General features: G+C 36.8%; 1 protein-coding gene across 2 annotated transcripts in view; it reads left to right on the forward strand.

The window, feature by feature from the left end:
* The first annotated feature begins 1,314 nt into the window (after nt 1–1,314).
* Nucleotides 1,315–27,789, forward strand: part of LOC120543005 — a 38,040-nt gene continuing 11,565 nt past the window's right edge. For both annotated transcript variants that reach the window (XM_039775816.1, XM_039775818.1), the window contains exons 1-3: nt 1,315–1,524; nt 25,661–25,822; nt 26,095–26,260. In XM_039775816.1, coding sequence (XP_039631750.1) covers nt 1,446–1,524; nt 25,661–25,822; nt 26,095–26,260 — 407 coding nt within the window. In that variant the 5' untranslated portion in view covers nt 1,315–1,445. The remainder of the gene's footprint in view (nt 1,525–25,660; nt 25,823–26,094; nt 26,261–27,789) is intronic.

Genomic DNA, 27,789 nt, shown 5'->3' on the forward strand with positions numbered 1-27,789 from the left:
TTACTAATCAGTGACCAGTTTTCACAGCTAATTAACTTATTTTCTGTTCCATTTTAATAACCCTGTTTTAAGGATTCAGTCATTTCTTCATTAAATTAGTGCCAAACAGAAATGTGATGTGAAACAAGCCAACAGTTGGCCAGCTACTTTGGGGCTTCAAACTCCAATCAGTTTCTTACTGAGAAGCAAATTCTTGCTGTTAATTAAACTCATTCTTTAATTCCTTGGCTAATTGCTGCTCTCATTCTGCCACAGCAGACATTTACAAAACTGTTGATTTCCTGTTTTTTTCTATGAACACCATCAAAATGTTTTGGTGACCTGAGCAGATCAGCCTTATAAGATCTTCACCAATTTTTATTTTCAGAAACTGTGTGATGGGCACAGGTGAGCTGCATAAGTGGCGACTCATTTTGTCTCATCATTGTTTGGCTACTTATTAAGTAAAAAGAAACAACTAAGGCAGGGTTGGTGAACTCCAGGCATCGAGTGCCGCAGTGGCTGCAGGTTTTCATTCTTTCCTTCTTCTTAATTAGTGACCAGTTTTTGCTGCTGATTACTTCTTTTAATTAACTTGATTCAGGCCCCATAGTTGTTTCTTTTTTTTTAAATTAGCAGCCAAACAATAATGAGACACAAAACAAGCCACCACATGATCAGATCACCTGTGCCCATTACACAATATCTGATATTAAAGAGAGGTGATGATATTGGTAAGGTTGATCTCACAGGTCACCAAAACATTTTGACGGTGCTCTTAGAAAGAACAGAAAAACAACAGTTTTTGAAATATGTACATATGAATGAGAGCAGCAACAAGCCATGGAATTAAATAATGGGTTTAATTAACAGCAAGAATTGGCTTCTCATTAAGAAAGTGATTAGAGTGAAATTGGATGGAGTTTGAAGCCCCAGTTTAGCTGGTCATCTGTTAGCTCATTTCTGCTTGGCTGTCATTTATTGAGGAAAGGAATCAATTCAGAGGGCTTAACTCTTCTAACAGGGCTATTGAAGTGATGGGGAAAAAGTTACTTAGCAGTGAAAACTGGTCACTGATTAGGAAAAGGGTTAGAATGAAACCTGCAGCCACTGGGGTCTGAGTCAACTAAGGCAAAAGAAGTTTATTAGCAGAAAAAAAACCTGCTCACTAATTAAGAAAATAGAATGAAAACCTGCAGCCACTACTGTCCAACAGGACTGGAGCTCGACACCCACCCATGCTTTAAATACTTATGATTCAAAACAACAGACTGATTGCTTCTTTTTTCTAAATTAGCCCATACTAGCTCCTCCCCTCTCCACCCACTCGTTATGTCGACGTAAGCGGTCTAGTACCTTCACAAAGGTAACGATTACGCGACTGCTCAGGTGCTAGAGCGCTTCAGTCATCTCACCTCCTTGTGATAAGTGCGGCGTACTTTGTTTGCCGTTAGTAAATTGGCAGAATGCGTATTGCCTTCATTTTAAGAGCACTCTTTATTCTTTTATTTTGCCTGAACCCCGCTGTCCTGGAAATCGTTATAGGTGAGATTTTGTTTATGGCACGTTACGTTTATTGTAAATAACATTGCTGACAGACGCTTAGGTTATTGTTTCTTGTCCACCCCTATAACGTGAAGTTAAAATAACAAAAACTATGTACAGAGCTGTAACGTGCTTATAGGTTAACTATTTTCGCGGGTACAAAATGCGGTGAAATGCTTACAGCCATGTGCAATCAAAATCAACCCTTCTTAGAAAATCTCAGAATTCTTTCGAAGTTTTTTGATTTCACACATATTCTTTTTTGATTAACATCGATCTGCCTTTGTTTTTTTTTTTACACAATACATCTTGCCTGACGAAGGGGCCCGAGTTGCCTCAAAAGCTTACATCTTGTAATTTTTTAGTTACCCAGTAAAAAGTGTCATTTTGCTTGACTTCTCACTGCACACAATCCAGTAATTTTTTTTTTTAGTTCCAGATTAATGGCTATCTAAATACGTGTTTACATTAAATGTTCTACTTTTTGCTTAGTTGTTTTGCACATTCATTCGGTCCTATAGTTGTCTTTTAATTTGCATGCCTCCAAACTTTTTTTTTTTTTTTGTGCTATTTAGAAAGTTAAAAATAAAAGTAAGCTGTCTTCCAGTGTGTCCAGTTTACCAAATAGTATTTTGCTTAATTTTCAAATATCTTGCTACTTCTTGGGGGTGGGGGCAGTTATAATTCCAAATGATCTGAATGTCTACAAATATAAAACCCAAAATGCTGCCTAGTAAACTCCACTTGTACAGTATCGTTCAGTGTGTTTACATGTAGACTAAATGTCTTTGCGATGGCAAGAAAACTGTTAACAGCGCACGCTTGGGTAATATACTGACATCGGAAGAATAACGCTCTCTTAAGCTTCTTGACTAGGGTAAGATACACCGGTCATGCAGTCTCCTTTTTATTATATATATATATATATATATATATATATATATATATATACTTGCACACCTCCATGCACTAAAATCACGTAAGCACTTAACAAAGGGAACACATCTTTCAATTGAGAGCATTTTACATTTATATGTTAACACAGTGCCACAAAAAGATCTGTGTATAGTTAAAATTAGGAAGTCCTGTAAATGTTTTATTTAATATTTTCTATAGCAAGGTACTCTGCATGGGTAGAACTAAAGGAATTGTCTATATTATGATTGAATAAAAGTTTGTTTGTGTGACTTGTTCAGGTTCATCAGGTCAAAGGGGAAGAGTGGCCTTGTAGTTTATAATTCAGTACTTTTGCCACTCCTTAGGAGTTCTGCATGAACATTTTAATTTGTAATGATGTTGTATTTTACCTTTTTGTTTTTTCTTCCACTTTGTTTATGAATTGTCTTATTATTCTTTTTGCATTATATCAGATATTGTATGCTATGGAAAGCTTCTACCTGAGGTGTGGACAATATTCAAAAGCACTGACTTGTAAATACAGTTTTGTCCTTTGCTGGTATTAACATTTGGTGTCACAAAAAATTTAAGCCATTGCTTATGAGGATCTGCTTTGAAACCTTTGATTAAGAGTTTGTGTGAGATTCTCTGTTTAGTATGGCAACTGAAAGGTGAAAAAACAAATTGGTATGCAAACTTTTATATTATTGCCAAGCCCACGTTTTTCTGAAGAGTTGATATTTTTCATATTGGGCCTTATTTAAAATGATTTATGGAATATTCAAATAGTTATGAATTACTTGTCATATACCATCAAGTTAGCATCTAGTATGTGTATTTTTACTAACTATTAATTTAGTAAGTTTATGAAGATTAAGGTAACATCTTAAGTAGTAACTGCTTACAACTTAGGAGGTTTATTTCCAATCTGTTCCTATATTTATGTTGACATCTTGGCCTGGACCTGTAAAGTATCTTGGCAGTCCTGCAGGTTAATGTTCTCACCTCTTTTAGCTGGCAAAACTACTAAACTGTGAACTCTTGTGTCCTGTGACGTGATTTGCAGCTAAATGGAGTTTGGCTGGGGAAAGCATTCATACCTCAAAATCTGAAACAAAGGTTAATTTCAGGAAGAGTACCTTGATCCCTGCCTATCAAGAAAAAGCAAGTGCCTTAAGTGACAGGACTGATTTACTTTGGTATATTGCTCATGAGTGAATGTAGAGTTGACTTTTGAGTTTTGTCTGCTGAATCGATGCAGCACGTGCAATTTTGCGAGGATTGTGGATAATATGAAGTACGTTTCTGAAAAGGTTGCAAGTTTCATGCTCTTTAATAGCATGAGGAGCTGAAAACTAAAGTCATCAGAGTAGAATCAGTGTTTTGTTTATCAAGAGGAGCCAGTATGCAGTTAGTATGTAAACTTGGTGCCAGCCACAGTAAGTGTAGTAGACTGAGCTAAGTGGAGAATGTCCTTGGACACAGACCTATTTCATACTGAAGGGACTTTTAGCTATCTTGAGAGGAAGAGAAATTCCTCCGAAATACCTCCGCGCTATTGGTAGCAACTGGCTAGTCCAATCAGTTACACATTCTATCACCAGAACAAAGACATGGATAGTTAGTGGAATATAAAAAGTGCAGCGACTTGGCATGTACAATGTTCTTTACAGAAGCAAATTTAAAATTAAAAAAAAAAAAACTGTACACATTTATTATTGTTACATATTGTAAATCTGCTATTCAGTTCTTGTCTTTCTGGTGATCATTGGTTGAACGTTTGGGTGTCTTTTGCTGTTCTGGTTAGGATTGAATTTTTGACCTTGCCATTTAGTCTGCCAGTGAATAGAGGCGAGAACATTAACCTGCAGGACAGTCCAGATATTATGACACAGGCTCTATTACAGCATTGGTAATTGTTGGCAACAGAGTGTGTCGTTCTTCAGAGCAAAACATCCTTGTGTGTCCTGGGCAGTTATGGCACTGCACTTTCTTTGAGGTGCAATACAAATTCTGTAGTATGTGTATTCTAGGCAGTTTGTCTTGTTACAGGTCCACAATATACCAACAGAGATTTAATCTCTGGGAACATGAGGCTATGAGTCTTAAAATAAGAGTGCTATCAAATAGTGCTTTCAGTTTGAATTTCTATAGATCTCTAGCATGAGATGGCTACTTATTTTTAGATTTGTCACTTTGACTATTGCTGCATTTTCAAGTGTGATTATAAATGCCATTTATGCAAGTGTTTTGACTGAACTGTAACATGATATTTTTAGTATATAGATATTAATATATTAGAACATGATCAGAGTTATTCTGTGTTAATTATAACTCATTTAATTGGTGAGTTTCATTCAGTCTGTTAAGATGTTGCAAATGTTTTGCTAGGTCAGCCCACTCTTCTTTCTTGTTTTAATCATAAGTTTAGCTATTCTAGTCTGAGATGATTCAGTAATAATGACTATGTATATGGCCTGAAGGTATGTTTTAGAGTTTCAAAAGCACTCATTTATATATAAAGATAAAGATCAAACAGTCAAAAAAACTGAGCACTTAAAATGTGACGACTTCTCCTTTTTAGAATATGTAAAACAGAACAGTTCCTAAGATTTATAAAGGAACAAAGTGTCACACTTCTGTGTTTATAGCTGGCTGCTTGCATGTGTTTGGAGCAGGGCGCAAGCATAGAAAAATACAATGTTAAATGTTAAATAGAATGTTAAATTGAAACAATTCAAAACCTGCGGTTATTACTGAATTGTGTTAATTTATGACTATCGGATTTCTTTGTAAAATTCCATTTGAGAAAAAATTCCAGGTAAGGTACATTATTTTCAGCTAGTATATATATTTTGATATTCTTGCTAATTGGGGTTACAGAGATTTGTGACACGTTGCTTCTGAAGCAGGCATCCATTTTACAGGGCTTTTTACAAAAAGTAGTTATTCTTAGACACTAACTCTGTGTTTTTTTTTTTTAATGTTGAGCTAGTTTATTGGAGTACTGCTAAAGATTGTCACTATACTGTGTTTTATTATGATACAGACATTGTGTGGAGTGTTAGAAGTACCATTGATTCAGAATATTTTGTTAGATTGCACTTTTCAGGTTTTATAAAACATAAGCCTGTTATATTTCTGTGTCAAAATTATAACTTCTAGAGAAGTAGACTGATTTCTGTAGGGTAGTAACAACCATCTTTTTTTTTTTTTTATTACACTTTTGACAGTCAAAATTTAAGTTGTCGCTCGTGCAACTACATTTTATTCAATATAAGTGTATTTGTTTTAATTTTGTTTCAATGTGCATGATTTATTTTTTTTATTGATTTAAACAATAAACTAAGTAATAACATTCTCAATACTCTTGGGACTATCTTTAATACACTAAGAACCTGTTTCAAATTCCCTGTTTTACTAAAAAGTAGACTACAAGAGCATAGCACCAAATAGTGCTACCACTAATGGCCTCCCAACTAAGTATATCATTAGATTAAATTATGTTCAGAATTCTGCTGCTTGTTTACTTAAACACACTAAAAAATCTGCTCACATCACTCCTGTCCTCTATGATTTGCATTGGTTACTGGTTTCTTCAAGAGTCAAATATAAAATTATTCTCACCTTTTAAAGCCTTTCATGGTTTAGCCCCTCATATTCCTGAGCTGCTGCTTCCGTACACTCCTGCCCGTGCATTAAGATCATCGGACACTAACTTACTCACTGTACCTAAATACAGACTAGTAACTTTGGGGGACAGAGCTTTCAGTGTGATAGCCTCTAAAATTTGGAAAGCTCATCCTCTCAGCCTTGATGAGGAAACATCTATTATTCATTTCAAACTCCTGTTAAAAACACATCTTTTTAATAAGTATTCATTTTCTTATATGAGATTTCTACTGTCTTGTTAATGTGTTTATTGAATTGTAAAGTCTCCTTGAGTGTATGGAAGGCACTAAATAAATAAAACATCATTATTTATTATTATAATAAGGCAGGTTGGTTAAAGATCTTACCGCCGCTGAGTTTTAGTATGAGTGCTAAATGTTAAAATTTCATTATTTTTCAGTCATGCAGTTATAGACGTATTAAAAAAATTTGTTTGCCATACTTTAGTTGACCCCATGTGTTCCTCCAGAATATACTATTACAAAGAGGAGTTCATGGTAGACATGACTGTGAAACTCCCTTTCATTTTCACTGCTTGAGTGTTATTATGAGGTTTATGTGGTGATGTACTATGATTTTGTTTTTTTTTATCAGACATGACATTTAAATAATTAGTAAACATTTACATTTTTTTTTGTCTTGAAGGTCCAGATGACATTTTATTGCAAAAATCTCATGTTCAGTTAGGCTGTGTAAACCTAAGCTGTGCTGGCACAGGTTTTTCCTAGCTACCTTTTCATAGAGTCATTAACAGTAACACTTACTATATTAACAGATGAATGTAGATCATTGGCTCTACCATTAAATTATTTTTGAGCTAAGAGTATCACACAGGCAATACTTGTGTTCAATTTGCAACATTGACTGTTCTTTGCAATATCGTGAACTTTCTTAAATATTCTCCATTTGTCACTGATTCTTCCTCCTGTAGAGTAAGGGGGTCATATCCCAGGTATCTGTTGTTTATATTTGTGCGCGTGCTTTACGTAACTCTGGAAGATTCCACCAAGTGGCAGTGTGAGATATCATCATTGTGAGAAAACAGCATCCGACTTCACTTTTGTGAATTACCTGAAACCTCTATTAAATTCTCAGGACACCTCGTCACAAAACATGAACCTTCCAGGCAGGGAACACCAGGAATATGACTCCCTGTGAGGCGGCGGTGCTGCTGCTCCATCACCATGCTGCCCCCACATGTGTAATTATTAACATTATTATTTAAATGAAGTAAAATATGACGTGCATGCTATAGCGCATTTCATCCTGAAAGTGATTCTATCTATTGAATGATCGATCATCCCTATGTCTGTCCGCTTTTCACAAGAGAACTTCTTAATGGATTTAGAGCAGGTGTTTTTTTTTTTTTTTTTTTTCCTCTAGAATTTTGCTTGCACATTCTGGTTTATTTTGAGACTCCTCATTGTGCCAAGAATCAAAGTTTGCTTGCCGGAACGATGTATTCGCTCTAATCTGAGACAGAGGCTGTGGGCCAAGGGGAGGGGGGAGTGTGACGTTCGGAGCTGGGCATGGCCCTCCTCCCTGTCCTTTTTCACTAATGTGTGGGTGGAGCCGCGGGGAACTGCTAGTCAAGTATAAATCTAAGGATTCTAAATGTCCTTGAGAGCTGGAATATCATAACTTTTTTTAAAGTGTTCTGTGTGGCAATTGCTGCCTGCCGCTGCACTGGTTTGCCAGAAGTACAGGGCAATTAACACATGTTGATAGTTAAACAAAGCCTCTGATGTCCTGTTCCAACTTGCACACTGTGCCCCCGATATTTTGCTAGTACTGCAACTACTGCATGCATTGATTTTTAATTTCCAAGTAGAGAGAGGATGCATCAAATGAGCTGGGGACGGACCAATTTTATCCATCTGTAGGTCAAAGACTCTCATCCTTCCGCGCCTCCAGCATTTAGTGTCTGTTCTCTATCAAATCGCTTTCGTTAAACTAGTAATCTTGATTTAACCCTGTAATCCTAAAGGATGATATTAGTTTGCATTCCTCCAATCACGAGGCAAGAATCAGAGTTTTTGTTTATTATTATTGTTGTATTTCATTTTTAGAAACAAATGTATAATATGATTCAGGATTCGATAGTTAAAAGAAAGAGGACAACTTTTTTTTTATATTAAGGAAACACCATATTAAATATGAATGTGGTTGCTAGAATTTACTATAATAGAAGTTACATTATTCAAAATATTTGAAACTAGCAAAATACCTGCGCTTCGCATCAGTGAAATACTGTCTGAATATTTTTATTAATAAAAAAGTAAACATTTTTAGACTGAACGAAAATATGTAAAAAATTAAGGATCTCTCTGTATACCATGTTGTCAGTTCGGCCCTCTGGTTGTAATATGACTAAGCTGTGTGCTGAGCTCACTCTTGAGCATGCAACATACAGTTGGCCATGTGAAAAGCAATCCCGCCTCAAATCAATGCCAACCTTTTGTAGTGTTTGTCCCTGAGACTTATTAATTGTCATTGCGAAGCAGAGCCTTGCTGGAAATTGAACGCGTTTGAATTGAAATGGGAGATTCGATGGTATAACGGGGATGCGAGGAATAAAAACTGTCACCTGAGGCACTGCCAGTAAATATAGTTGCTTCAATTAGGTTGTTTTGTAGAGATGCGACCTGAAGTCTTGTGCTGTTACAAAGTTTCGGTGGTTGTAAGTTTCTGCTTCCTTGGCGAAGGTCGTAAACGAAAGAAGACACCGCAGTGAACACAGAAGAGAACCCTTGGATTAAATAAAACCTACACAATAACTGGAACAATCGTAACAAATGAACAATAAAATAGAAGCGAACCCGTGAATTAAATAAAAAGGTTGCTTCATTGGTGAAGCAAGGAAAAAGCACTTTCTTGTATGTCGTTCGTTTTTAAAACAGTGCAGAAGCTATGAGAAAGCTGCTTCCTTCGCAAAGTAAGGAAATGACTGAAGAGACGGCGGGGACGCGGTAAGTGTTCGGCAAGGCAGCTGAAGCGCTGCATTATGGGATCTGTAGTTTGTTACCAGTGCTTCATATCCCCGGGCCATTAATAACAATAATACAGTATATAAAATGATCTCGTGGGCCGGATGTTGCCTGCGGGCCTTGAGTTTGACACATATGGAGTAAATAGAACTTGAAAAGATATATTTTTTCGTACATCGAGCCCGCGTGCTATTGTGGTTTTGCTTGCATGCCTCAATAAGTCATCCTCCCCTCACTCTTACTTTTTTACCGTTCATCTAATGATTACACAGAGTATGGCTTTACCAAAACAATCATTGATGGCGAATAAAGTATCCATTATTCGAGTATGTAGATCGGGATATAGATATATAGATATATAGATATACTAGCAGAATACCAGCCAAGAGCGGAGAAGTAGTGTGTTAAAGAAGTTATGAAAAAGAAAAGCAAACATTTTAAAAATAACGAAAGATGATTGTTAATGTAATTGTTTTGTCATTGATATGAGTGTTGTTGTCATATCTATATATATATATATATATATATATATATATATATATATATATATATATATATATATATATATCTATATATATCTATATATCTATATATATCTCTATCTATCTCTATATCTATATATCTCTATATATATCTATATCTATATATCTATCTATCAAAATAGCTGCGATTAGCGAATATTTTAATAGAACATATTGACAATGTAATTGTTTTGTATAGATATAGATATAGATATAGATATATATATATATAAAATATATACAGACACATATATAAACATATATATACATATATATCTATATCTATATATACATATACACACATATATATATATACTGTATATATACACACACATATATATCTGTATCTACAACATATACATATCTACATATCTGTATATATATATATATATATATATATATATCTCTATATATATATATATATATATCTATATCTCTATATATATATCTCTATATCTCTATATATATATCTCTATATATATCTCTGCAGCGGATAACTTAGAAAAGATATATATATATATATATATATATATATATATATATATATATCTATATATATATATATATATATACTATATATATATATACACATATATATCTCTATATATATATATATATATATACTATATATATATATATATATATATATATATATCTATATATATATATATATATCTACATATATATATTAGGTGGGACTCGATTAAAAAATTAATCCAATTAATTAGAGGCTGTGTAAGAATTAATCTTGATTAATCGTATGTAATCGCACACGTAAATTTGCCCCAAATCGCAAATGTTTTTTTTTTATTTAAAACGGTTTTAGTGGGCTTACAGAATCAAATAATAGACATGGACATGAATATTGTAAACTGAAGCTGTTTTAATTTCTGAAAAAAGCTTTTAAACTGCATTTGAATTCAAAACAGAAACAAAAATATCATCCCTGGTTAAAATTGGGCAGACTTAAAAATAAAGTGGTAGTTTAAGTACTTTAAGTACATTTTCAGAATAGTATTGTCTTTAAATAATAATAACCAAAATTTCACCATAAAGTGCAGTTTTTCTTCTTAAAAAATAAGTCAGAAACATAAAAGGTAATTTGACCAGCTTACTCTTTAAACTCTGAGTAACATTAGCCAAAATTATTTTGTACATTAGGCTAAAACAGTGTGATCATTGAACATTTTGTAATTAGATGTATTTAGAATTACTAACGGTCACGGAAGTCCAATGATCCCCAGTAAGAGCCACAAAGTCCGCTTTCTGTAATGCATCTAATTTTGCTTGCTTTTCAGTGTGCACAAAACCATGCTTTTATCAAGGCTTCGCTGGTAGTCGAAATGATCAGTCGTAGGAACGCGCTTTATTCCGACTCTAACATTTTTGTAGCTGTGATGTGTGCATCAGTGTAATGGATGTACCAGGAAATCATGCATTGACAAAAGTTCCCGCTTGCTTGGAATTGAAAGTGTGATTAAATGCGTTATTTTTAACGCTTATGGAGTACATGCATCAAGCTTCTCAACTGTGCTTGTGCTAAGAAAGGGAAAATTTTAAAATAACGTAACATGATTCTGCGCTAACCTAATATTTTTTCATACGCCCCAAACCAAGGAGATGGGAAGAAGGTAAAATGAATCGGTAGCGCTCTACAATTGCGCCACATAGTCAGTACATCCCTCTCGAATCAAAAAATAACCTCAATATACAGTAATGTCGGCGTTAGAGGCTTAAGACTCTACAATTGCGCCACCGCTTGTCTATGCTAATCAATAAACAGTATATATTGTAGATCGGGCTATAGATATACATTTATATATATATACCCGTGCACTGCATCGTTCAGTGGAGAAGTAGAAGTTATGAAAAGAAAAGGGAACATTTTAAAAATAACGTAACATGATTGTCAATATACAGTAATTGTTTTGTGAGTGTTATTGAATGTTGCTGTCATCAAGGATTTGATTATCATTATTTCTTTCAATCAGGTAGAATCGATTTGTAGGATGTGTTGCCAAATTTCAGCCTTCAAGTTACATTCCGTGTTTGTCAATCGCTGTAAAGATAAGAGGTTTCATTCATCGATTAGTTATTTCTTACTGCATCAATAAACAGCTCGCCTTCTTTTTATCTGAGATGTGACACACTGCATGCACAGGTTTTTTTTTTACACTGTCTTCCTTTAGCGGGACATTGACTTTTTCCAATGTGTGCTTTGTTTCCGCAGTAGTTGCATTTATGAATATGCTTGTATGTATCAAACGCTTCATATTTTTTGCTGCCTTTTCAATTGTGTAATTCGGTTTTTGTTCAGCGCTCTTTGGAACTGTTGCTTTTTGTCTGTGCACTGCGTCCGTTCACGTGAGCCGCTCGGTGTACATGCATCGAAGTTTCCCAGCTGTGCTGGTGCCATGTCGTGCTATGTCCATGGCTGTATCTAATGTTACAGAAGTCCCGGCACTTAAAACTTTCTCTCGCAGTTTCGCCGAGTTTGTGCCAAACACCACCCTGACCATCATTTTCCTCTGCATAAGGACAGTCCTTCACCCATGAATATTTACCCGTGGCAGTTTGCTATTGGATTGCTGCTGACGGACGGCCTTATATGGGTAGGCACTAAATTACAAACGCCAGCGACAGCCTGTCTATGAACTTAATTTAAAGTTTAGGTTTACATCGTGCTTTGTTTCCGAAGTAGCAGAACTCATGAATATGGTTGTATATGTCACTCGCTCGCTTCTTATTGTTTCGCTGCCTTCTCAATTATATAATGCATGTTTTCTTTAGCGCTTTTTGGGCCTCTTCCTGGTTTTCTACGTACTGCGTGATTACGTGGAAGGCGTGATGATGTCACATGAAACTCCGCCCCCACGGGTTTCAAGCTCATCTCCATTACAGTAAATGGAGAAAAACAGCTTCCAGTTATCACCATTACGCGTAGAATTTCGAAATAAAACCTGCCCAACTTTTGTAAGGAAGCTGTAAGGAATAACCCAGCCTTCTACCTTTCAGCCTTCTACCTACACGGGAAGTTGGAGAATTAGTGATGAGTCAGTCAGTCAGTCAGTGAGTGAGTCAGTGAGGGCTTTGCCGTTTATTAGTATAGTTTATTTTTACATTTTTTCTTGAACCTCATTCAATAAAAGGGAAAGTTCCATAATTACATTTATTACAAAATTAACATTGATCAACACGCATGAAGATGAAAGTCTAAATTTTCAAGTTCTCAGTAAAAGGAAAACAAAACACTTAATTTTGTTTTGAACAGTTTTTGAAATAATTCATTTTGCAGTCCACTATTGTCTGTGTTTTCTTAATTTTGTTCTACACTGCAATTATTATAATGTTGATTTCAAATGGAATTTTTAAACTTTCAAAACGTTTCCCTGGTTTTTAATTTTAATACACAATTCTCCCTGTGAATATTGCAGGAATAGTATAGATATATTACTTAAAAATGAGTGTTTTGGTAAATGGTTTTAAAATTATATCACTTGAGTAAGGTGTTTAGTACTTGAAGTACCAATACTTATTAAATGATTTTTTTTTTTTAATATACTGTTGGTATCTTGGTAGCAGCACTGCTGGCTCACAGTAAGGAGATCAGGTTTGTGTTTCAGGTCCTCCTTGTGTTGAGTCTGCATGTTCTCGATGTGTCTACATGGGTTTCCTCCCTACATCCAAAGACATGCAGGTTAGGTGGACTGGTGTTGCTAAAAATTAAAAACACCCGGTCTAGGCTTCGTTACTGCCTTGTGCTGTATGTTGGCTGGAATTGGCTCCAGCAGACCCCTGTGACCCTGTAGTTAGGATAAAGTGGGTTGGATGATGGATGAAATTTTACCCTGGATAAAAATGTTTAAAAGTTTTGGTTAGGGTGCCTTCATTATAAGAAATAATAATGGATATTTACATATCATTTGCCTCTGTTTCAATAACTTAAGTATGTACTTCTCAAAAAAAGTGAATCAAATCTTTTAAATTGATTGATAAAGAATTCTAAAGGAATTTGCATTATTGAAAGTTGCATCCTCTGTGCCTTATTTCCATAGACTGTCTCCTTTTTTTTTTTTTTTGAACTGAATTAAAACATTGATTCAGATTTTAAGCATATAACTTCTAAAATGTTTTGTTTGGATAGATGCAATAACTATTCATCCATCCATTATCCAACCGGCTATATCTCAACTACAGGGTCGCAGGGATCTGCTGGAGCCAATCCCAGCCAACACAGGGTGCAAGGCAGGAAGAAAGCCCTGGGCAGGGCGCCCACTGCAGGCAATAACTACAAATCTTCTTTTTTTTTTTTTTTTTAATCCTTTAATCGCCATATAACATTTCTTGTATTAGGAATTTGTAATATCTCTCATAGCCCAACTTACTCTCCATACACAGGTATAATTTTTTTGTAAATAAGATTAACATTATTAGGTCAAGATCATACTGTCTGCTCAGGATTCATCTCTTCCTGTAGTGTGTTCAGCTGTCTTTGACCTCTTTGAGCCTGCATGTGTCATCATCTCTGTTGTATGATTTGGTGTAACGGCTGAATCCTACAAATTGCCCCCTGGACATTGCTCCTTCAATTAGTTAAGGGGGTTTTTGATTCTGTCAGACCAAGTATTGTTACTTTTAATAAATGCTAGCTTGATTTCTGGATGTATTCCTGTTCCCTTGAAATGTGATGTAGTGCAGTAACTTTATTAAAAATCTAAATTTGGACCCTATGTGTCAAATTTCAGGCCAATTTCTAAATTTTATCTAAAGTCTTAGAAAAAGTTGTCATTACTCAACATTTCTGGATAAAAATAGTATTCTGGAAAACATCCAAACCTGATACAGATCTTCTTACAGCAGTAAAACAGCCTTGTTCAAGGTTTACAATGACCTTCTAACTACTAATGCTGGTGATTCTGCTATTCTTGTACAGATACTGTGGATCTTGCAATTCTTTATATCCCTTCTTGAACAGTATGTAGGCATCCAAGGTAATGCCTTTTAAATGGTTTAAATATTATCTAAGCAATGGGAGCTTTTCTATTCTCTTGGGTGAGTTTTCAACATCTTTAGCTCCTCTTACTTGCAGGGTCCCACTGGATTTCATCCTTGGACCAGTTCTCATTTTGTATACATGTTGCCGTTAGGCTCCATTGTTAACAAGTATGTCTCCTCCTTTCACTGCTATGCTGATGATGCTCAAATCTATTTGCCACTAAAATCAAAGTGAGACGATGCAGACCTTCCATGCCTGCTTGAATGATATTAAAATCCTGATAGCAATGAATTCTCTTAAACTAAATGATGATAAAACTGAGATTGTGGTGTCCAAAGGTTCAGAAGGTAGGAGTGTCTCTGATGTTGTTCTTGGACCCTTTGCCATACTGATGTAAAGCTTCAGTATAGGAACCGAGGTGTAATGTTTGACAGTTCATTGAAACTCGATAAACAGATCAATTCTGAGGTTAAATGTAGCTTTTTTTCCAGCTAAGACTTTAAGTAAAGACTTTTCATTCTTTGTTTTCTTAAATACCATCCAAGATTTTAGAACATCTCATTTTGGACTCTTGCAATTCTTTGCAGGTGTGAGCTGCTAAGGTCTTGTTATGACACCTGCAACTAGTCCACAACCTTGCTGGTTGCTTATTGAATGGCTGTTGTAAGCATGGCAATACAGTATTTTGCCAACACTGACCTTGTTTTATTGGTTTCCGGTCCTCTTTAGAATTGATTTTAAAATTCTATTCCTTGTTTTCAAATGTTTAAATGGAACAGCCCCCATCTTACCCCTCAGAACCTCTTCACTTTTATATGTGCCAACAATAACAGTGCCGTCTACTAGGCAGATGCTCTTAGTTATCCTGAGGTTGAAGCAAACGGTCGGGGAGTTGGGTATTGGGCCTTTGCGTTGGCTGCTTCATTTCTTTGGAAAGGGCTCACCTTATTATATTAGGTCTTCTCCAACACACGCCATTTTTAAGTCATCATTAAAGTCTTATTTTGTCTCGCTGGCATTTGACCCTGCAAAAGGTTTACATTCATTGTTTATGTTGGCTCCTGTACATTCATGATTATAAATACTGTATGTATGGAGTGGGTAATTCGAGTTTTTTATTTAATGGTTGGTTATGCTAGCTGTTTTGTGATGTGTACATTTTAACTGCTTTATTTACTCTTTCTTGTACAGCACTTTGATTTAGTTTAGGCTGTTGTAAATGTGCTTTATAAATAAACTTTGCTTTGCCCCTGTCTTTTAAAACCTTATTTTAATTCATAACATTAAGAAGTGCAGATCTGAGACAATGTACTGCAAAGATGAAATTGGTTTGCAACATTTATTACAAAAGATTTAAACAATACATACATTATAGAGCAAGAATTGTAGGTTGTAACAGAACAATGAGGGACATGTATGCTTATGTTACATTTTCTCACAAAACCTTTTTTTTTTTTTTTTTTTTCCCCTCTCGCATTCTGTAAAAACTGATGCTCATCTTTCATGTGTGAAAAGGGAAGATGAAGGGTCTAAAGACATTTTCCCCCTCCTCTTCTGGAAATTCAGATAGCAAATCAAATTTCTGAAGGGCCTTTACGTAGGTTCTTTCTTCATTGACGGTAACAAAGGGAGTGAGACTCGCCCTCTGAACAGAAATTTATTCTCCGCACACTTCTTTTCCTCCATAAGAAGCTGAAAGATGCCCTGTTGCTGTAATACTTTTTACGGAGAAAAAAAAAAAATCTATATTCTTTATCATAAAGCTTATAGCCTTTTCCTCCACATTTACAAGGAATGTTAAAAAAGGAAAGAGAAACCAAGTATATTCCTAATTTGTTATACATTATTAACATTACTGTTTTTGATCACAGATTCTTTAAGTCTTCAATATTTCTTACCATACACTATTACTAACTCAGTACACAATTAATTTTCTAAGGCCTTTAAGAGTTGTATTTCTGTGCCAGAAGAGGTAAAACAGGCTTGTAGTCTTTTTGGGCTTTGACTACTACTGGTTAATGGGTAACAGTATGCATCTGAGACAAGCATTAAAAGTCTTTTCATACATTTTATTCACTATACAATAAGCATTATAAGCCAGCATCAACAAAATGTATTTCATCTCTCCCAAGGAATGTTATAAAATGATGTCTGTATCTGGTCATCAATGACCTGTGCTGGATATTGGAGAAGGGAATCTGATGTTTGTTCTAAAATAAAAGATGTGAAACCTGTATTAACACAGCACTATAGGATAGCAAGACACTTTTTCACTTAATATGTAGTGCAAATCTGTCTTTTCATTAATGGTTCAGTAGAGTCTAAACCTGAAAACAGAAAAAGATAGATATTTATCTAAGGCAATGCTTTGAAAGAACATGCACAAAAATGACATTGTCTAGGCTGTGCATCATTTCTGTACCTTCTAATATTCTGTTGGGTTCTTGGCCTTCATTTAGAAGGGTGTTTGCTTGCTTACTCCGATGTATTTACTTGAGTGATTTCAAAAAGAAACGTTAAGTTTATAATGGTAAACATTTTGATTATTTGTCTTTGATTTACAACATGGCTAAGCATATCTACCACATTACCGCAGAACTGAACAAAAGTTATTAAAGGAAATTTTAAACTCCATTTATCCCTTGGGGCTGAAGTTCTCAAGCAACATTGTAGACCAGCACGTCCTTAAAGCTGGCATGTCATTCTAAAGAGGATTGTGTAGAATCTGCTTGTTTAAAAGGAGTTTAATGTACAAATATACTTATGCAAACAAACATTTAAAAATGTGAATTTTGAAAGGTAGGCGTTCTCTGGAACATCAAAACCACTAGGGACAGTATGCTAAAAGTTTTTTTTTTTAAAAAAGAGATTTGTGCCATTATTTCTAACACAAATTGTAGAATGTGCCAAAAATGGAACCCCCACAGCCAGATATAATCCTCACTCCACAAATGCTACAATGAAAGAAGAGAGTACTAAAGTTGAGACATACCTCATTAAAATTGAAGGGGGCCTCAAAAACAAATACAGAGAAACCACAGAATGGTCAACTAGAGACCTGGGGCCTCATGCATAAACGGTGCGTACGCACAGAAATGTTGCGTAAGAATGTTTCCACGTTCAAATCACAATGTATAAAACCTACGCTTGGCATAAAGCCACGCACTTTTCCACTGTACCTCATAACCTGTCGTACGCAAGATCTCCGCACGGTTTTGCAGACTCGCGGCACCCAGCGTCAAAGCAGTGCTACTGTTCCTGTGCGGTTACTCTATTTTCCTGACACGGCTTTATAAATACACTAACCGCATATTGTTGATTAGTGTAATGCATCTGATTGTAATTAACTTGTAACAATATAATGGTCCAGGGAATAGCCAAATACCATAACTGCATTAGCATTGTTACACTCGCTGCACCATCTTCTTTCAGCTGCTCCCTTTAAGGGTTGCCACAGCGGATCATCTTTTTTCCATATTACTCTCACTGCACCACTCGTAGTATTTTATATCACTGTATCTGAGTGGGGAATCGCAGCTGATCGGAAAAAGAATTATCGGTATACAGCATCAAGCCCACGCTGCCTCAGCCATTGCAAAACGTTTCAAAGCCTTTCCTGTATGGACCTCGCGGTTCAGAAACGGTTTCATCCCAAGAACTATAAACGCACTCAATCAGTTGCTCCTTTTAGAACTGTATGTACTTAAGTACAATTACCCCACTGTAAATTTTCGCTACTGTTCTAATACTGCACAACCTGAACCACTTTATAAAGCGCGTATTCACATATGACAATCTCATTTTTAAGATGAAATGCAGCAAAATATGTTGATTGTATTATACAGATAAAACTAACTTCATTTAAATCTGTATTGTTAATAATTAAACATGTGAGGACACGGTCCTGCTGCGCTAGCAAGTTCATGTATTGTTCCTACCTTGCGCTGTATATTTGCTGAGGCTGGCGCGACACTGGAAAGATAGATGGATAGAATAATTAAACATGTACTATAAAGATATTTAGTGTTCCTTAAAATATTTGAAGAATCGTAAGCTTACAGATGGCTTAACGTCTATTACAGAGCTGATTGTGAGGCGATTGGGTATTTGGGGAAAGAAAAGTAAGGACAGGAATTGAAGGTTAGTACGTTTGAAAGAGACAGTACTGCTACAATTATTTCATCGAATGTCACGTATGGCGCAGCAGCATCTTGTGTGAGACATGAACAATCGCATGCTTTCATTCCAATCATCATGAAAATAATACTACGTATACATCTCAGTATTTTAATTATTCAGAGTGCTGTAATATCACAAATGTAATGGATTATGTGTCCTGTCGGAGAAAGAGAGAGAGAACGGACGCACATAGTGATTCACACACACAGACCACATAGAAGATCAAATACAAAACAAAGCATTTAATGTGCTACTTTTATTTACCACAGGATTTTAGCAACTAGTAAATTAAATGATTTTAAAGGTGAAGTTTATGATGTTCTAATTTAATGACAAAATAAACTACGAGATTAAAGTTGACATTTCGTGCTTTTTTTTTTTTTTTTCTCCACCGTGTGCCTTTTTTTTGCCTGTACCCTAATGAGCTCTTACAGTAGGCTACAACTCGCCTCGTACTTTTTTATTTTGGCACTGTGCAACTTTGTGAACTTGAGCTTTTGGGTTTCTTTTTTCTGTCACTCGATAAACTTCCATTTGTTGATTATACCACTGTTTAAATCAACAAATAGTATGCTTTTCCTTTGCCTCCACTTGGTATTCGCTGAAATTCCTATTTTCCCTGTGCTTTTCCCATTGTCTTTTCACAGAAGGCTGAGCTTAAGGGCGATTTATATTGATTTGCATATTCATAGAGGCGTAATTCTGGGAGGAGTTGGGGCGGGACAGAAGGCGCGTGCACGAGCATTACTTTTCACACTGACTGGGATTTATGGAGCGGAAGAACGTGGAAGTTGGAGTATGCACAGGTTCCTGCATCTAGATTTTTCTGTGTGTAAGCACATTTTGGCTTTTGTGCTTGCGTCCTGTTATAGTGCGAATTCTACACACAGCATTATGCATGAGTCCTCTGGACACATTTTAAATACAGGCATAAAAAAAAAAATAATAGTTATTATATGAAATGATCATACCATCAACATGAAAATTTCAGTCACAGCTAGTCTTCTGACTTGGAAGGCCCTAATACAAGGAGTAAAAAATTAATCAAAGAAAAACATTAAATACTGAAACAGTAAACTGTTGACAATAACTTTTAAACAAAAACAATGGAAAAACAATGTTGGATTGTTAAACCTCTCCAACAATAGAAAATGCAAGGTTAGGTCAGTTTTTTTTTTTTTTGTTTTTTTTTTTATATGCTGTATTTAAAACGTTCTAATTTAGAAATCTAAACATCGGCATTGTTTTCAAGTAAAGCTTCTTGCTGTCTTTTTTTTTTTTTTTTTTGATTTTTATATAAATAAAACACTCATGCATGCACTATTTGCACAATTACCTGTATACTTTACAATGTGGGGTTCATGGCTCTGAAGGTTAGGGCACTTATATATATTATATATATTTTAATCAATGTAATCAATGCTGGTTTAATATTCTGTGCCTTTATGGAGAAATGTAGATGAGGAAATCCAGATGAAATATGTAATACTAATTTGGCAGAAAGCACTATCAGGCTTTTAGAAATCGCTAACTTAACTACACAAAAATCAAGGTAAATAAGATATATCTAGCAAACATTAATGATAAAACTAAACAAATACCTTTCAAATTGTATAGTAACATTGCAGATAGCTACATAACATCTAATTTAATATAGCTGAAATAAAACAAATAAAGAAATACAAGAAGGAAAATATTAAATTTAAAACTAAATGCAGCCGAGCACTTCTCGGGATGCATGGCATACATGATGCGTGTGTATACACGTTCTGAGCATGAAGTATAAACCTGTACTTATTGTGTGGTGGTTGCATACATGGAGAAAGAATGAAAATCTGGCAGGACAGGAATTAGAGGTTGGTATGTTTGACAGAGACAGTACTGCAGCAATAAATTATTCTATCCAGGATCACGCCGATCTCTGCAAGCATCATGTGTGAGGTAGGAGCAATCCCTGGATGAGAGCAATCCCTGGATGGGGCGCAAGTTCATCGCTACTACTGTGCCGTCATGCCCCCAGCTTGTTTAATTCATGTTTTAATGCATTTCATTATGAAAATGATTTCAAATTTACATTTTAGTTGCATTAGTTTTTAGTTTTCATTTCCGGCGCCGCATCCGAGTGGCAGCCTTTCCAGCAGCTCCGTATATGACTTTATCTTTTTGCCTTTTTTTCTCAATTTCACTGATCACTTTTACCACTTTCTTTTATGTGGAATTGCTCCCTGGACACTTTTTTTACAATTTTTTTACTACTTGACATGGATTTTTACACTCCCGAGAATCGCCTATTCAAGTAGTCAGCTTAAAGCACTGAGAAGAAATGCTTATGCCGGTGTGGTTCCTTATTTACCTGACGAGGTAAGAAGATATCGGGCAGCCGAGCCAGCACAAAGATAAAAGATAAGATTAAATCGAGACAACTTGAGAGAAAATGGCGTTATAAACCGTCGGTGCCTTCTGTGATCCTGGGAAATGTAAACTCACTACCAAATAAGATCGACGAACTGGCTGTGCTGGTGAAAATGTCAGAACCTACAGAGAATGCAGCTTGCTGTGTTTTAGTGAAACATGGCTAACAACTACCATCCCAGATGCTAACGTGGAGCTACCCGGGTTTAGCACAGTTAGAGCGGACAGAGACGCAAGTACCTGCGGAAAGAAGAAAGGAGGAGGACTCGCTCTCTATGTCAATACAAAGTGGTGCAACTCAGGACATGTAAACGTTAAAATCTCCAATTGCTGCAGGGACATCGAACTGTTGGCCGTAAGTCTGCGTCCCTATTACTTGCCCAGAGTTTGGACACGTGATTGTTATTGTTTACATCCCCCTCAAGCGAATGCGGAGATGGCGAGTGACATCATCCATTCCGCAGTTGCTAAGTTACAAACGCAGCACCCTGAGGCACTTGTGCTAATCGCTGGAGACTTTAACCATGTAACGCTGGACAAAACATTACCTGCCTTCTCCCAGTATGTGGATTGTAACACTCGGGAAACAGGACTATCGACCTACTGTATGCAAACGTTAAAGACGCATACACTGCCACCCCGCTGCCTGCGCTTGGGAAAGCAGATCATAACCTGGTTCTGCTTCAGCCTCAATACAAACCAAGAGTGAGGGCGCTACCTACAACTACACGCTCATTCAGGAAGTGGTCCCCTGAGGCAGAGCAGGCTCTGAGAGACGGCTTTGGAACTACAGACTGGGATATATTGCTTGGGTCACATAGTGAGAACATTGAAGAGGCTGTTGAATGCACAACTGATTACATCAACTTCTGTATGGACATTGTAGTTCCAGTAAGAACAGTATGCTGCTATGCTAACAACAAGCCATGGATTACAAGTGACATCAAGGGCCTTTTGAACCAGAAGAAAAGGGCTTTTAACGGTCAAGTGCGTGCAGAGGGAACTCCGAGTCCAGCTCAGGATGGCGAAAGAGCAGTACAGGAGAAAGCTGGAGCAGAAGTTGCAGAACAACAGCATGAAGGAAGTGTGGGATGGGATGAAGATTATCACTGGCTGCAGCTCAAGCGGGTGCCGCCATCGAGACAGACGTGGAGAGAGCAAACCAAATGAACAACTTCTTTAATAGGTTTGATCACAGTAACCCACTCTCACCTCGAGTACTGCATCCTCCAACCATCCTTCTGCTGATACCAGCATAGGTGAGACATCCCCACCCACAATTACAGCAGCCCAGGTGAGCAGAGAGCTGAAAAGACTTTGTGCCAGCAAAGCAGCGGGTCCAGATGGTGTATCGCCACGACTGCTGAAGGCCTGTGCGTTGGAACTGGGGAGTCCTCTACAGCGCATCTTCAACCTGAGCCTGGAACAGGGAGAGTCCCAAGGCTTTGGAAAACATCTTGTATCACCCTGTCCCAAAGGTATCACGTCCTAGTGAGCTGAATGACTTCCGGCCTGTTGCTCTGACGTCACATCTGATGAAGACCATGGAGCGGCTGCTGCTTCACCACCTGCGGCCACAGGTCCGCCACGCCTCGACCCTCTGCAGTTCGCATACCAGGAGAAGGTGGGAGCGGAGGATGCCATCATCTATATGCTACACGATCCCTCTCCCACCTGGACAGAGGCAGTGGTGCTGTAAGAATTATGTTTTGGACTTCTCTAGCGCCTTCAACACCATCCAACCTCTGCTCCTTAGGAGACAAGCTGACTGAGATGGGAGTAGACTCACACCTGGTGGCATGGATTGTGGACTATCTTACAGACAGACCTCAATATGTGCGTCTTGGGAACTGCAGGTCTGACATTGTGTTCAGCAATACAGGGGGGGCCGCAGGGGACTGTACTTTCTCCGGTCCTGTTCAATCTATATACATCAGACTTCCAATATGACTCGAGTCCTGCCACGCAAAAGTTCGCTGATGACACTGCTATTGTGGGCTGCATCAGGAGTGGGCAGGAGGAGGAGTACAGAAAGTTAATCAAAGACTTTGTTAAATGGTGCGACTCAAACCACTTACACCTTAACACCAGCAAGACCAAGGAGCTGGTGGTGGATTTTAGGAGGCCCAGGCCCCTCGTGGACCCTGTGATCATCAGAGGTGACTGTGTGCAGAGGGTGCAGACCTATAAATATCTGGGAGTGCAGCTGGATGACAAATTGGACTGGACTGCCAATACTGATGCTCTATGTAAGAAAGGTCAGAGCAGACTATACTTTCTGAGAAGGTTGGCATCCTTCAACATCTGCAGTAAGATGCTGCAGATGTTCTACCAGACGGTTGTGGCGAGTGCCCTCTTCTACGCGGTGGTGTGCTGGGGTGGCAGCATAAAGATGAAAGACGCCTCACGCCTGGACAAACTTGTTAAGAAGGCAGGCTCTATTGTAGGATTAAAGTTGGACAGTTTAACATCTGTGGCAGAGCGACGGGCACTAAGCAAACTCCTGTCAATCATGAAGAATCCACTGCATCCACTGAACAGTGTCATCTCCAGGCAGAGGAGTAGCTTCAGTGACAGACTTTTGTCACTGTCCTGCTCCACTGACAGACTGAGAGATCGTTCCTCCCCCACACTATGCGACTCTTCAATTCCACCCGGGAGTAAATGCTAACATTAATTTTTTTTTTATTTTTTCATTTTATTACTATTTAATTTAATATTGTTTCTTTGTATCAGTATACTGCTGCTGGATTATGTGAATTTCCCTTTGGGATTAATAAAGTATCTATCTATCTAGTATTCTAAAATGTTCCGAGAGCTGTAATGTGAGGAATGTAATATATTCTGTGTGGCTATCGCTGCCCGTGCGCTCCTGTTGGCATGAGAGAAAAACGGTATAAGAAGTATGTAGAGATTGACTGGGTCAAGGAACACTAAGAAGCATTTCACATGCTATTTTAGTTACGTTTGGGTTTGAGGAACTCTAGTAAATTAAACATTGATTTTTAAGGTGAAGTTTACAACATTCTACTTTAATCTCAGTTTATTTTATTATTAAAGTAGAAATTTAGAGATTAAAATCGACATTTTGCCTTTAATTTTGACACTTCCCCCCCCATCCTTTCCAAACAGTGTGCTGCTACTCGCCTTTTCACTGAGATTTTGATATCTGACCACTTTTTTGTGTGTGTGTGTATACACACCATGTCTTAGAGGGAATTCAATGCATGGTGTTATACATGATGTCCTAGGTGATTATTAGTAATGACATGTGCCTGTATTTATCAAGTGTTTTAGAATGACTCCTAGGAATTGTACTACAGATCTTACTAAGAAACGAAATTCTTACCCTAGAGTAGGACATGAGAACTAGTTATCAAACATCCTACACCCACTTTCGTGAAAATGTAGGGGTTCACATTTGAGTATGACGCCACAATGTTATGGCATCCTGAGCAAGAAGATGGCATTCATGAAGGAATTTTGTAGTTTCCTTGGGAATATCTGTGTTCTTACTGTGATATTGCTTGTGATTCACATACAGTGTGTGTGTGTGTGTGTGTGTGTGCTATTGCAAAGCTTCATTTTTCCCCAAAAAATGTAGCATTCCTAACCCTTTCATTACAGTTAACACTGCATAGCTGCTTCACGCAGATGATGCAATCACGTGACCAGTAAGTTCTTATAAATCTCTCTCCATCTCTGTCACATCTGTTTTAGAATATAATTGATTTGTAGCATTTCCAAAACATTCTGTCTTTCTCAGAATATTTGTGCTGATCTTTGGCTGAATGTCATCTTCTGGAGAATTAAGGCCGCTCCCAAGCTCTTCTAAGTCATGGTGAAGTTAGAGGTATTTTCCATCCATTATCCAACCCAGTATGTCCTAACTACAGGGTCTGCTGGAGCCAATCCCAGCCAACACCGGGTGCAAGGCAGGAAACAAACCCCGGGCAGGGTGCCAGCCCACCACAGGGAGTATTTTCCTCAATTTGGAAAACTGATAAAATGCGATTACTCTTACTTCTTAGACTAACACCAAATTTGCATTACACTGAGATTTTTGTGCCTGTTGGAACAATTATTTCCTACTCTGAAATTCTTGGATAAATGGGGTCAGTAGTATATAAACCCATAAAATAAACAAAGGGTTATGTCCTTTTTTTTTTTTTTTTAAAAAAAAATGTCTATATGGTTTGTCACAATTCAGTGCATTATAGAATCAAATGCATCATTGTTACAAATAATAAATTAATTAAAACATTAATGAATAAATTAGTTCAATTCTGTAAACTGTATTAAACTTCAAAATATTTAAATTCTGTCTCATTTACATGCCTTTGGAGTGTTGGTAGCTCATTGACCTACCAAAAATGTGGAAGTAATAATTTATGTAGTTCTTGCTTTGTTTTTTAATAGGTCCTTATTATGATTAAACACCTGCGTATGTTTTTGTGTTTTTCCCCCCCAAGATTACCCTATATCTTTGGCTTATGGTGAAATGTCACGCTTCAGCACCACTCTTTGGCTCAAACCAGCCTTCTGCTTTTATGAACAGTGGCTTGGCCAAGCAGTTGATAAAACTGTGGTTAATCGAACCACAGCCACAATCCAGATTCAGGTGCTGAGGGAAGGTGTGTGAATTTATACTTCTGCCTTTTATTGTCTCATAATATACCTGACACGCATTTGGTAAACCTTCCAAAATATAATTAAATTGGTGCAATTAACAGAAGGTAGGATTTCACTAAACTATTACTCATTAAACTGAATTTTTAAGTTCTGTTTTTGTCTTTCGAGTATTTCATCTCGCTACACAATGTTATATATTCTGCTTTTTTTATTTACCAAAAAGGTTAACCCAATTCAAAATCATAAATGCCTATTTTATTTATTTTTTATATAGGAGATAATACAACCTACAAGCTTCCTGTATTGTACCCAGTCCCTAAATGTAATCCTGTATTTATTGTGCCACTGCTAATCACAGATGCAAAGTATCAACTGGGGCCCATTATAAACTGCCTTAATGACAGTTGTGAAGTGCAGGTGCTTCCCAACAAGAAATATAAGTAAGTACTTTTTTTTTTTTTTTTTCCCCCCTACTAAGTTTCTGTTTTCTTGCAATATTGTATATGTCCAAATGACTTCTGTACAACCAGTCTACAATTCCAGTCATCAGTAGCTGGCCAATATCAAATACTAGCTGTGTAAGCCTGGGGTCCTAGAAACCATTGAAATCATTTATATAAAAAAAAAACAAAAAAAAACTGAAATGTAGAGATGTCAGGTAATTTGAAAGGAACTACTCTGGGCATCTCTCTCTTAGGAGGATACGTTTTGTTGACATGCTTGCTTCACTTGTGTATTAGCAGTGGGAGGAAAAGTAGAAGGGGATACCGTTTTGCTGATGTTAGCGGCTAAGTGACTTTCTTCAGGGGTTTTGTTTTGCTGACATGCTCGCATTGCTTGTGGTGTTGGTGGCTAAGCGAGTTTCTTGTTTCCTCTGAGGTGGAGCACTTACCCACCTATCCCTTCCGGGCTGGACAGAGACACACACTTCCACGCATGTGTGTATGTATGTAATGTATGTAATAAATAAATAACCCACTTTGGAATATTAGCTGTGCATGTGTTAACTACATTAAATATTGTTGATGATCTTGTCCTGAAGTACAAATATACCTTTATATTTCGATCTCTGAGAAAATATAATTTGTTTATTGCTGCCTGGGTACTCCTTAGTCTTACGCTTTACTATACAATATAACTTAACATAAAATATGTCTTTCAGGGATGCACTTGTAATATGAAGATTTTAATTTTGCATCTAAACACATCTTCATAGTAATAGCATTTTCAATTAAAAAATATTTCACTGTGGAGGGATAAACATATGTAGGTAGTAATCTGTGAATAATAGTGTATTGCTTTGAATGCATTTATGTGGGTTTAGTGTGTTCTTTTTTTTTTTTTTTTTTCCTCTCTCTCTCTCGAACCCCAACAAACCACCCCCCAGACCCCACCCTCCACCGCATCCTGCTAAGTCCAATACAGATTTGAAGTTCTTCAGGCACATCATACCAGCACTGGGCATCCATATAGTTACCACGCCTACCTACATTCAATTAATCTTGCAGACATCTTGGAAATGTGAAAGTAAATTGAATGCCTTTATGTCTTGTTTTTCATAACCTTTTATGGACTTTATTTTCAAAGACCATACTTAGGTCTTGCATAGTTTAACAGTAGTAACAAACTCTATTGCATTAGATATTTTACATGTAAATGAAGTACCCTTTTTTTTTTTTTTTTTTTTGTGTTGGTCACATCTTTCACAGCATATAAAGATTTAATAAGCTGTACAAGAATGCAGTTTAAAAAATGTAATTCATATTGATATATATTTTTTCTCTTGCCCCTGTTTAGACAGAGGCAAAAAGTATTTATGTAGCCATATGCAATCTACCCCTAATCCACATAACATTAGTATTAAAGCAATAAATATTTGTTCTTATGCCACTCAATGCAATATCCTCCAGAAAGCCACTTGATAGAGATACACCAGCAGGTTCCTATCAAACAGTTATTTTGTAATAAC

Source organism: Polypterus senegalus, chromosome 13 (assembly GCF_016835505.1).
Source record: "Polypterus senegalus isolate Bchr_013 chromosome 13, ASM1683550v1, whole genome shotgun sequence".
Lineage (NCBI taxonomy): Eukaryota > Metazoa > Chordata > Cladistia > Polypteriformes > Polypteridae > Polypterus > Polypterus senegalus.